The sequence below is a fragment of the Leptonychotes weddellii genome, chromosome 2 (assembly GCF_054177405.1).
Source record: "Leptonychotes weddellii isolate Sample4059 chromosome 2, ASM5417740v2, whole genome shotgun sequence".
Classification (NCBI taxonomy): Eukaryota; Metazoa; Chordata; class Mammalia; order Carnivora; family Phocidae; genus Leptonychotes; species Leptonychotes weddellii.
In genome coordinates, this window is record NC_138370.1 from 86,378,607 (window position 1) to 86,391,319 (window position 12,713).

Genomic DNA, 12,713 nt, shown 5'->3' on the forward strand with positions numbered 1-12,713 from the left:
ATTCTAGGTTTTCTTCTTCTCTTCCTTCCATCCTATCCTGCACATTCACCATGCACCAGGATTTGACAAATCACAGGTTCTCTAAATACCTCCACTTCCTCCCTATGAAGATCACGTTCAAATTCTCACCCACTGACCTTATTTCCTAAAACATCTCCATGCGTTCTCTTACAGCATTCAAATCTACTCAAGCTGTACTCCACACAATTCCTTTCACCAGTCCTCATTCCTCCAATACTGTACTTTAAAAATACATCTCAACATCCACTCTCCCCATTAATTAACTATACATTTATTGAGCACTTCATGTGCCAGATTAGTAAAGGTAATTTCAAACAACCACCCACTCTTCATTTGTTCATCCAAACATTTATTATCCCACATTAACATCCCACTACATGGCAAATAATATGTTAGGCACTAGGGATACAAAGTGAACAGAAGTGGATAGTCCTTGGCCTCACAGAGCTTATAATCTAATAGGATGAGAGAGTTATTAAACAATCACTGAATAACTGTGTAATTGTAAGCTAAGATTACTACAATGTAAGAATGACTAAGAGTGCTGAGAAAGCCTATTATGTGGAATCTAATCTGGAAGAAACAGAGAATGCTTCTCCAAGGAAATAAGTTTAAATTCAGTCCAAAGGAAGAGTAGGAATTAACTAAACAAAGAGGAAAAAAAAGATAATTCTTGGCAAAGAGAACAGCTTGTACAGAGAAGTACTGGACAGAAGGCAGCACTGTGCATCTTAGAAAAGAGTACAGGCAAAATGGCAGGAGACAAAAAGGGGCCACGTAAGAAGATCAAGACCTCCCAGGGCAGTAGGCTATAGCAAGCAGCAGCTCGTTCATTTTCTCTCTAAGCAAATAAATCTTTTAAAAAAATAAAATGTTAAAAAAAGAAAGAAAAATCCAAGAAAAGATGTACAGCACAATGCTATACAAACTATAGAAATGATCCCTGAAAGTATAGTCTTAGCACAATGCTATACAAAGTGTGGTCAGCAAACTATTTGTTACTGGTTCATGATGGGATAAGTACAGCAAATAAGGGTTTAGTAGCTTTTATTACAATTGGACAGAGTAATCCTACATCTCTTGAATCCAATAAAAATTTCTATTTTTAAACTTATTTTTCTAGTAATTTGTTTTTATTGTATTTTACAACAGTGCCAAGCTGTGACACACACACATATATATATATATATTTTTTTTTTTTTTTTTTTTTTTTTGAGAGAGAGTGAGCGAGCGAGAGTACAAGCTGGAGGAGGGGCAGAGGGAGAGGGCGAAGCAGGATCCCTGAGGAGCAGAGAGCCCGATGCGGGGCTTGATCCCAGGACCCTAGGATCATGATCCGAGCCGAAGGCAGCCGCTTAACCAACTGAGCCACCCAGGTGCCCCAACACATCATATTTTAAAAAACTTTCCCTACAGAATTTGAGTAGTATTGGCCTAGAAGGCACCTGAACCAAGACTCAGAAATAGTATAAATTACAAATATAAATGCGAAAATGATGAATGTATAGATGGAAAACTCTGGACATTGGATGAACTTGCCAAAGAAAGATTTATACAGAGAAAAAGAGGGTTTTAGGAGTAAGAATTGAGGCACTTAGCCATTTGGCAGCAAAGTAGAAAATGAGCCTGCAAAGGAAACTGAAAATCTACCTACCAACAAAAGGATGGAGAAAAACTAGGAAAGTTTAATGGCACATTGCCAAAAATTAAAGTGTGGTTTGTTTGTTTTTTAAGATTCTGTTTATTTATTTGAGAAGCAAGAGAGAGTGAGTGATAGAGAGAAAGAGTATGACCCGGGCGGAGGGGCACAGGGGGAGAGAGAAGCAGATTTCCCACTGAGCAGGGGGCCCCACGAGGGGCTTGATCCCAGGACCCTGGGATCATGACCTGAGCCGAAGGCAGACGCTTAACATACTGAGCCACCCAGGCACGCCCCAAAATTAAAGTGTTTTAAGAAAAACGAAATGGTAGACAATGCCAGAAGTTGCTGAGAGGTCAAGTAAGGGAAGTAAAGAAAAACTGCCCATTGTATTTATCAACATGGAGATGATCAGTGACCATGACAGGGACAGTTTCCATAGAATGATGGGATAGATGTCAAAACTTAAATAGGCAAAGGAGTAGGTGACAGATGAACAGACAGAGACTACTCCATTTACGAAACTTGGCAATGAGCAACACCTGGCTGGCTCAGTCAGTAGAGCATGCGACTCTTGATCTCAAGGTTTTGAGTTCAAGTCCAATGTTGGGAGATTACTTAAAAATAAAATCTTAAAAGAAAAAAAGAAAGAAAGAAACTTGGCAATGAAAGGATGGAAACAGAGAGGGTGGTATTAAGAAGAAAATGTGGAACTTTTGTTTTAAGATGTAAGAGAAATCAGCAGGTTTAAATTTCAAGGGAAGGATCCAGTTGAAAAAGAGATTGTATATTCAGGACAGAACAAGTTATCCTCTGATCCATAGATGAAACTGAAAACACTGTGTTAACTCTAAAATTGTCATTAGGTTGTGCATTAGACATAAAATTCTTGCCACCAGTTTAACTGGTGTTCCATTTTTTCCAAAGCTATAACACAGCTTCAACACACAGAAGCTTTACCAATGAACTTTTCCGATAAATCCGTTCTCCTAACTCAAGGGAGCTCTGATCTAGAATAAGGGCTTTAAAGCTAAGTACCTCCTGCCACTTAGTACCTGTGGAACCTGGAGCCAATTACATTAACTATTCTTTCTCTGTGAAATGGGCATAATAATACATTCCCATCTTCCAGGTCTTCTATTAAGGTTAAAGGAGATATGTGACATACCCAACCTACTGATAACAATACTATGTAACTGGTAGCTGTTATTAACTTTCAGAACCTGTGTAGTAGAAGAAAAAACCCTAAAGCCTTTCATTCTTAGAGACACAGCGATATCTCTTAGGAAGGATGTATCCACATCTTCACTGTTTAGTTTTCTGGTATATATATCCCATGCTCGCTACCTTTAAGCAATGTTACAGTTAAATATGTCATTAATCTTAAACGAAGCAAAGTCGTTTCAAGTGCAACTTATAAATTCAAAACAATTTACAAAAGTAAATGACTTAATCCACGGTGAAGCCGCTTCTGTCTAACTTCTCCAATGCAGGCACGGCTTCGGGTGTACAAACTTGTGTGCCACTCTCACACCTGGGTCTCGCCCAATTCTCAAAAGCCTCTGCACCTTAAAGGCGACATCGCTAGGTCTACGTTCTTCTCAGGTTGCGCCCCCTCGGCCTCAGGTCTCCCACCCAGAACTCTTTACCCTTTTCTAAGAAGTTGGTCACCACCAGAATCCCGGCCGCTGCCGCCGTGCCTGGCCCAGCAGAAGGAGCAGAGGGCCCCGAAGGAGAGGAAGCAGAAGAGGGCGAGGTTGAACCATTCTCTGCGCTTCGGTTCAGCCGTTTTCTGTTCTTCTTGGAAGACATGATCAGGAGGCAGCCTAGGAAAAGCCACCGCAAAACCGGCTCCCAACGTGCTCGGTTCTGGGGAAGAAAAACTTCCGGGGCAGAAGTCAGCGAGACTCCGCCCTGCGCCGTAATCCCCCAAGTGGAGCGCTGTAGAAAAAGGGAGACCCGAGCATTTTCAGAACCCGCCATCTTGGAAGAGGTTCTGACTTTTGCAAAGGAAGACGGATTACGTGGACACAAGGTCATTTAGATTGTAAATTCCTGAAAGACAGGATTTTTTTTTTTATCATCTCTGCCCGCCTTTCCCATCCCATCCCTGAACAAACGTCTGTTGACTTAAACTAGAAAAAGAAAGTGGTGGAAAAGTTTCTCTCCGGCTTTCCTGGAACCGGGCAAATTCCTGAGAGGAGCTGGTGAACAGGACTTCGCGGTCACTTCAGTACAGCGCTAAAAAAAAAAAAAAAAAAAAGTGGTAACAGCGCAACTACGAGAAGAATGGGTGGCACTCTTCTAAAATTTACGGTAGAGACCTCTGCTCTGGAACTCAAAGGAAGGTTAATTTAGGGGCCGAGCTAGTGGTGGGACGCGGATGCGTAAATGCCGCCACTAGCAAGCGGGCGTTTTTGGCGCGCAGTACTCCTGCGAACCTGCAGCGCAAGGGTCTTGGGGCACCACGGGGCTTCCGGCGGTCCGGGTTGCAAGTGGAATCCTCCTGTCGGAGCGGAAGAGCTGCGGGGAGAGCTGGACAGATTCGGGGGCGTCTCGGTGCGCCTTGCGCGGCTCGGCGCGCTGGACCGCCTGGACGCCGCCTCATTCCAGAGGGGCTTGCAGGGCAAGTGTGCCTGGGCCGAGGGGTTCCCTGCCTCCGGAGCCTTTCTAATGAAGTAACCGGGGGCCCTGTTCACCTGACACGCTCTCCGCGAATCAAGTACCGAGCCCTAGGGAGAGAGGGCAGGTGTGACCCATACCAATTTCGCCCCCTTTCGTTCTTGTGTCCCTTGCTGGGAGGTTTCTGGGGCGGTTGGGTGAAATAGTAACTATCCCAGACTTTGAGATCGGCAGCCCGAGTTTCTGCTGCACTTTCTTAGTAAGGACCAAATATGTGACCTTCGGCAAGTTCTGTAAACTACCATTTCCCCTACCATAAAACCGGTTAGTATCGCAAAGGATTGCTGAGGGTTAAGTTGGGTAATGCATATAAAGTGCATATCACGGTCTCTGCCACATACTTAACGCTCAGTAATGTTAATATTATTTACTATCATTTACCGGGCCTTAGTTCTGCGGGGCACTTTGCCCGAGACAGAACTATACAGGTGGTGGACAATGAGTGGACTAGAGAGATTACTAAGTGGTCATTTTTGTACACAAATTGGGTCAGGCTGACGCATCAAGAACTAGAGTTTGCTAGAGACAAAACAAGTCTTTTATGGTTAACAAGGGAGGGTAGTGGGCGGTTTCAGTCTTCAATAAGAAAACTCTCCACTCTTCTTGAACCTAAGTCCAAAGAGAGGAAAGAAAGCTTGGATGGAGGAGCCTTCAGTTTGAGAGAAGCCCGTGATTTGGTTGGGAGTTTTTCAGACTGCCCCTGATGGTTCTTCTATTCGAATTGAAGGCCTAGCACGGAAATTCAGCCTTGGAAAGATTCTCTCACTCTAAAAGGAAACTTCAGATAATCTTTATCCTATTGAGCTATTAATAAGGCAAGTGAGGGTCTATGTAAATATAATTGAGCTAGTTATTTCATTCTTTAATCATTCTCCTTCCCAAACTACCTCTTCACCGCATTTTCTCTCCTACTTGTGAATAATTGCTGACTCCAACAATATCAACAGTAGGAGAATCAAATCAATGTTCATACTCTAATACATCTACCTATGTGTAGTATAGGAAGATACAGATATTTATTGCACACACTTGTCACATGTCAGTGGCCAGGTGGCTAAAGCACTTTCTTAGACAGGCAAAGCATGAGGGTTGGGTTTAGAGTCATACATCCGGGTTTCAACCCCAGATTCTGACAGGTGCTTAGCTGGGTAGTAGGCAAACCACCACTAAAAATATTTGCCTCTTAGGTTGTGTACGTGAATAATGCCAACCCTAATTACTTTACTGGATACATGTGATCGAAGATAAATTATAGGAAACTAATTTATAATCTGTAGTACCATATACTTTTTATAGTTTTTAATAAACATTTTAATGTTTTAATAACATTTTAATGTTTTAATAAAACATTCTATTGCATTTATGAATTCCTATTGCTAAACACTTTTAAGAACTTTACAAATATTAATTCATTTAATCCTCATAACAACTCTGAGGTAGATACTGTTACCTTTATTTTAAAGGGGATGGTACTGAGGCACAGAGAGATAAGTAACTTCCCTTGGCTCTGGAATCTGTTCTTAATGCATTATGCTGCCTCTAAGAGCTAGTGCAAATTTTGTTATTAAGTCAAACTAGCTTTTTCACTTGATTAGAATGACTAGGGAGGATATGTGAACTTTCTGAAGTAATAGAAATGTTCTTTAATCTTTATTGAAGTGTGTTACATAAGTGTATGCATATGTCAGAACTCATTAAATGTACACTTAAGATTTGTGTACTTCACTTTATGTAATTGTACATCAATTTTAAAAGGATTTAAATCAGAGAAAGAGGTGGGTGAGAAGGATCTGACTCCATAGCCCCAAATCAAGAAGCTTTTATGAAAGGCCCCCATGTGTTTGTCGCTGTATTAGACCCACTGCCTTTTAAAGAGGTAGAGAACAGGGTCCTTAACGAGGGAGTCACTTACTGCACAGCTGGAGAAGAGAAGAGGAGGAAAAGAAATTTAACCATTAAATAAATAATCAAACCTTCCCACCACCACACACGCACACAATTTGCAAGATTATTGTAAAGATTAAGTGAGGTGATGGATGGAGAAAGTGATCTGAGAAGTTTCTCTAAGACTGCAATATTCTTCACCCGTAAATTAGGGGCGATAATACTTGCCTTTCAGGTTGTGAGAATGTAATGAGATAATATATGTAGAGTGTCTAGAACTTAGTAAGGACCAAATGTTAGAATCTTTTTCTTCTGGCTTAATCTTAAGTAATAAGAGAATTTGCAGAAGTCAAAAACAGAAAAATCTACATTCATCTTGGTATTTAGAGTAGGAGTAAGAGGTTGGTTAAGTAGCTTTTGGTGTACCTATCTGAGGAAAATTATGCAGTCATTAAAAACTTAATGTTCATTAAAAATTTTAATGATATAGCAAAATGTTTATAGTAAGTAGTAAAAGATATGCTGTAAATTATATATGGTGTGATGTCAATTCCAAAATTATATTCATGGAAAAATGTCAAAATTATATTTTTATCTCTGCATGCTAGTAAGATATGAAGTCTTGATTTCTTCATTATATTTTCAGTTTTTTCTAGGACTGGTATACATTATTTAAAAACAAAGTTAGGGTTTTAAGCACCTTGAAATTTATAAGCCAAAAAAACTATAACAGAACTCTTAAAGAAAGTGTAAGTGGAAGCCCATAATAGTCATTTATAAAGATTAAAACTAAGGATGTTAAAAGGAACAGCATTAAAATGGTATTTTATTTAAATCGAGTTTTTTTGTTCATTCTACAAATATTGAGCACCAGTTATGTGCCAAGCATTGTGGTCAGGTGATATGAATATACTGACTCTATTCTCAAGGAATTCAGTCTGATGGAAAAATCACATAAGCAAGGTACTAATTACAATAAAACATGATAGTTCCCATGCTGTTGATGTGAACAGAGCATTTTAGGATTCCCCTCCCCCATCGCTTCCAAGCTAACTACTAAGGGAGGTGGATGTTTTAGGATGGCTTTTTAGAAGAGGTGATACCTGAGATCTTCCACTCGTTTCACTGGAAAATGTTTACAGATTTTTATCCTCATCTGCATTTTAGCTGCAGTACAACGATGGAGATCAGAAGGTAGGATAGCGGTATGGCTGCATATTCCCATCCTCCAAAGCCGATTTATTGCCCCTGCTGCTTCCCTGGGTTTCTGCTTTCACCATGCAGAATCGGATTCATCCACGCTGACACTGTGGCTGGGAGAGGGACCCAGCAGATTACCAGGATATGCTACACATCAAGTAGGAGTTGCAGGTCAGTTTCAAACTAACAATAAAATTAACCTTTTAGAGGTTCACCCAATTTTTTCTTACAGCTAAGTGATAGTTGATTCATGTGTAATGAGTAGTTTGATAAAAAATCCTTGGGATTATTAAGGAGTGCTTTAAATAGATGAAGTTTTCCTTATGAATCAGCAGAGGGCAGCACACCAAACAAGTTTGGTGTTTAGTTTTCCAGAGGATACCTTTGAACACTTTTATATAGGTACTTGAACTTCAGTACTCAAATGGTAACACTGAATTGGGATCAGGGACTAAATCATTATGGTAAAACATGTTAGTACTAATTATGTGAATTTGTAAAATAAAAGATAATTTTTAGGTTGAATTTAAGGTAAAGCAAAGCAGATTTTTTATTTGGACATTACTTCTTAATTACATTAAGTTATGGTGCCAAACAGTTGCTTAAGATAGCATAATTTAAGTATATTATGGACTTTTCAAGCCACTGATTAACTTCAAAGACATGGTCTTGAGAGATTTGCTTTAGGTTAAGACTGGAGTTCTCAAATTGTAGTGTGTGTCAAAATCACCTGGAGGGTTTGCTGAAAACACCACTGCTGGGCCCCACATCTAAGAGTTTCTGATTCAGTTGGTGTGGGGGGTTGCCAGAAAATTTGCATTTCTAATAAATTCTCTGCTGCTACTGCTAATGTTAATGCTGGTCCCTGAACCATCCTTTGAGAACCAGGGGTAAAAAAAAAAACTGAGGGGCGCCTGGGTGGCTCAGTTGGTTAAGCAACTGCCTTCGGCTCAGGTCATGATCCTGGACTCCCAGGATCAAGTCCCGCATCGGGCTCCCTGCTCGGCAGGGGGTCTGCTTCTCCCTCTGCCCTCTTCCCTCTTGTGCTCTCTGTCTCTCGTTCTGTCTCTCTCAAATAAATAAATAAAATCTTTAAAAAAAAAAAAACTGAAATAGTAAGTCCTTATGACTTAAATGAAAGCAGTATTATATATAAGCTAGTAATTTAATAATTTTATTTGCCTTCATATAATTTACAAGCGTTTTTAAAGGTAGTTTGCACCTTTGAGGTTAAAAAGGAGTTCAAGGATGTCTAATGTTTTCTCTATCCATGATCTCACTCCCTTGTAACAAGTAGAGGCAGTTAGAAATTTCCATTCAGCTCTACTTCAAAAGACTGGTAATTTGATAGCACCCTCACACTTCATTAGAAAGTTATGCAGATAATTATTAATTCATTGGTTTAGAGTTTTAAATTAGACTTTTAAATCCAGTTATTACTACAGAATTGTTAATATATGCATAAAGAGTATACTATGAAGCACCTGTTTATAACTAAATAGTATGTATTATAGTTAAGATATACCATAGGAGTTCAGGCAATGAGAGATCTGGAACTTGAAGTCTTGAAGTATAACTAGGATATGAAGTGGCTACTAGGGGTGGTAATGAAATCATGTAAGAAATTTTCTGGAAAGGTGTAGTGTTTTTTAGGTGAAGGGAAAGTAATTGACATTTATTGTTATAAGCAGCAGAAGGTAGGTGTGGCTGGTGAACATACCACCTCAAAATATACCACAATGGCATATTGATTATTTTGAGCTTGAAAAACACTAGATACAGGAAGAGTCCTCTGCCTCCCCTTTTTTCCCTAAAAGCAGGGCATAAATTTTTTGTACCAGGAAGAGGAGACATTCTTATAGAAGATGGGAAGTTGACACCAAGACGAGTCTGTACAAATAAACCCTTATTAAAATAACTCTTGTATTCCATTAATTTCCCCCGTATATGTCCTAGTCATTTTTCCACCATTTACCTCCTTATCCCAAACCTCTTTTTCTTTTGTCTTGTCATGTCTCCATAATGTATTGCTCTTTGTTGAAATGGTACATATGCCCCTGGGCTTAACCACTTTTTGGGGATTTTCAGTTCTTTTAATCAATTCTTCCATCACCACCCCAGGCCATGTAAATATAATAAATAAATAAATAATATATATACTTTTTTTCCTCCATTAATCTGTCTTCGGTCAGTTCAGTTCACAGCCCTAGACACAGAACCTAAGTATTAGAGGAAAAATCTTTCCTTCCCTACCCTGGAATGGAGTGAGCTATGGTTTTGTTACTGTTCTTCAAACACAACAAGCTTGTGTCTGCCTCAGAGCTTTCACACCTATTGGCTCGTCTTCCTGTAGTACTCTTTCCCAGGGCTTTGTTTATCTAGCTCTTTAGAGCTGAAGTTTCTGCTCCAACATCTTCTCAAAAGTCTCCTGACCTTCCTGTCTAAAATACAGTCCTCCTGCATCATTCATGGTCCCTTTATCCAGGTCTGTTTTTCTATATAGCACCCACCACAATCTGAAATTATATCATGTACTTAATTTCCCCCACAATAATATAAACTCCATGAAGGCAGGTATTTTGTCTTTCCCACCACTGTGTTGTCAGGTTAAAGACAGTGTCTGGCATAAAGTAGATACTCAATAAATATTTCTTGAATGATTAGATAGCTCTTCAAGTGGAAACTCAAGTCCCCAGAGAACACAATTATGTGGGGAAGGGACACGGTTGCACAGTGAGAATACCAGCTCAGAATCCAGACAGACAGTTTTAGGGCTGTGTGAACTTGGGCACTCAAAATGATACCACTCACATGATTATTGTGAAGAATACCTGAGATAATGCACATAAAGCACTTAGCACAGTATCTGACTAATCATAATATAATAATCTCTAATCCCTGATCTCTTTGTGTTTATATGCCATTTAAGTTGTGACCAGCAGGGGTCGCTCACGTTGTGCTTTAGCCACGCTGGTTTTGTCTTTGAAGTAAATATTTTGCTCATGTTTATAATTCATTAGGGAAAATTGCAATTTGAGTAATCACAAATTATTAAAATTTAAGAATATGTTTCCTTGGCATTTCTTTGGCATTCTAACCCTTATAAAGTCCAATTAATTATATTTTATGTTTTCTAATAGAAGCCAACATTAATGTTAATTATATCTCACTTAGTAGTTTTCCTTTTTTTTAAACAGTAAAATGTGGAGTTTTCATTTCAGAGAAATTTGTCCTTCCTTATATTATATATACCTAACCCTTTCTATATTTTATTTCTACATAGCATTGTCACCTCATGTTCTTTATAATTTGTTTTCTGTTTGTTACTTTCTCATACACACACCAGAATGTGAGCCCACTGAGGATAGGGGATTTTGTTTTATTTACCACTATATCCCTAGCACCTAGAAAATGCCTGACACATAACAGGGCTCAAATATAGAGAACCCATATGTATTATATATAAGAACTCACTTACTATTGAAAGGGTATGTAGAAAATATCTTTTTAACAATATTTCCTCACATTATGTAAATATAAATATTTTTAAATTATAGCATTTAAAGGACTTAATACAAATCATTAAGGTGTCACTTATATTTTTGACCCAGGATTGTCAAAAAACAAATAAACCTTATTTATTTGGGTCCCTAACGTCTAGCCAAATGCATAGTGTGCTTGGCAGTGTGTATATTGAATGTATAAATAAAAGGATTAGAACTTAGGACATATATAAAATAAACAATTATCCCAAAGCAATGTATTGGTATGTTATAAAGTCATATGCACATGCGGTAAAAAAAAAAAAAAAAAAGTAAGTGGCTTCAGTGAGATCCTGAACTGAATATTGAGATATTTGAGAGTTAGATCATCAGAGGCATAACCCATGTTCTATATACATAGTGATTCAAGGAATAAAAATGAGCATGGAAAAGTCACTTCATTTATTCAATAAATATTTTTAAGCACTTAAGATTTGACATTAAAATAAATGCTACAGAAGGATAGAAAGATTAATTTATTTAACAATGTACCATCAGGAATAGATGATCTAGAGAAGAAGCTTATGCAGCTGATTATCCTACAACTTAGCATGTGCTAGAAACTTTTTTTTTTTTTTTTTAAGAAGAGATCAGCCGGCAAGGAGCTAAGGCCTGTGCAGAAGTCTCTGGAGCCAGGGAGAACAACAGATGGGCCCACGTGGGGCCTTCCCCTTGTGGGGATGGTTTTTCCTTTCCTTTTTCTTTCTTTCTTTACTTTTTTTTTTTTTTTTTTAAGATAAAACGTTCAGGGGGAAATCGGAGGGGGAGGCGAACCATGAGAGATGATGGACTCTGAAAAACAAACTGAGGGTTCTAGGGGGGAGGGGGGTGGGAGGATGGGTTAGCCTGGTGATGGGTATTAAAAAAGATCCACGTTCTGCATGGAGCACTGGGTGTTAATGCACAAACAATGAATCATGGAACACTACATCAAAAACTAATGATGTAATGTATGATGATTAACATAACAATAAAAAATATTTTTAAAAAAAAAAAAAGAACCATCATTAGTATTTCCCAAGTTGTTAAAAGAACCTGAATAACTGAGCAGTCATTTTATTGCTGGAGAGATTTTAAAAGTGGTCAAGGATGAGGTGGTACTTGAACTAGGCCTTCCAGGATGGGTACGATTTTGATGACCACAGATAGGCGTATGGAGGAGTCTAAGGTGAATGAAATTAATATTTCTCAATTATCTTTTACTTTTCCCCCAACAGGAGCTGTATTTGATGAAAATACTAGGAAAATATTGGTTGTACAAGATCGAAATAAAGTAAGTTGCTTCTGCTTTTAAAAAAATTTTTTTTTAATTTTAGTATAATTAACCTACAGTGTTGTATTAGTTTTAGGTATGCAATATAGTGATTCAGCAAGTCTATATTTACTCAGTGCTCATCACAGTAAGTGTACTCTTAATTCCCTTCCTCTATTTCACCCATCCCTGCACTTACCTCCCCTCTGGTAACCACCAGTTTATTCTCTATAGTTAAAAGTCTGTTTTGTTTGCCTCTTTTTTTTTTTCATCGTTTGTTTTGTTTAAGTTGCTTCTGCTTTGTAAATTGCTTTCTAAATTTTCAGTTCTCCCTCGAGAAAAATAAAATGCAGAAATTTTTATATGCTCAAGGAATTACAGCTAGATATTTTAAAAGTTCTTTCTAAGCAGTTATGAATTATTAGGATATTTATTTAATTCAAAAAGTACCTATGGAGGCTTTGAAAATGTCAGGATAACCTCATGTTGCTCG

The 12,713-nt window shown here is 38.4% G+C and overlaps 2 protein-coding genes across 10 annotated transcripts in view; one reads left to right on the plus strand and one right to left on the minus strand.

Annotated features, from left to right (window-relative positions):
* AFG2A (AAA ATPase AFG2A) overlaps positions 1–3,562 on the minus strand; it is a 334,925-nt gene extending 331,363 nt beyond the window's left edge. For 3 of the 4 annotated variants that reach the window (XM_081811922.1, XM_081811924.1, XM_081811925.1), the window contains exon 1: positions 3,310–3,560. In XM_081811922.1, the coding sequence (XP_081668048.1) occupies positions 3,310–3,472 (163 nt within the window). In that variant the 5' untranslated portion in view covers positions 3,473–3,560. Of the gene's footprint in view, positions 1–3,309 lie in introns of all 4 variants that reach the window. The other variant, XM_081811923.1, reaches the window with a different exon arrangement.
* Positions 3,563–3,676: 114 nt separating this feature from the next.
* The window catches only part of NUDT6 (nudix hydrolase 6), a 31,248-nt gene continuing 22,211 nt past the window's right edge, over positions 3,677–12,713 (plus strand). Inside the window, exons 1-3 of one of the 6 annotated variants that reach the window (XM_081811932.1) lie at positions 3,677–3,695; positions 7,394–7,597; positions 12,186–12,241. Coding sequence is in view for 1 of the 6 variants with exons in the window: in XM_081811929.1 (XP_081668055.1) it covers positions 4,052–4,286; positions 7,394–7,597; positions 12,186–12,241 (495 nt within the window). In the remaining 5 variants the exon portion in view is untranslated. Of the gene's footprint in view, positions 3,696–3,720; positions 4,607–7,393; positions 7,598–12,185; positions 12,242–12,335; positions 12,369–12,713 lie in introns of those variants that run through there. The other 5 variants (XM_081811929.1, XM_081811930.1, XM_081811931.1 and 2 more) reach the window with 5 other exon arrangements.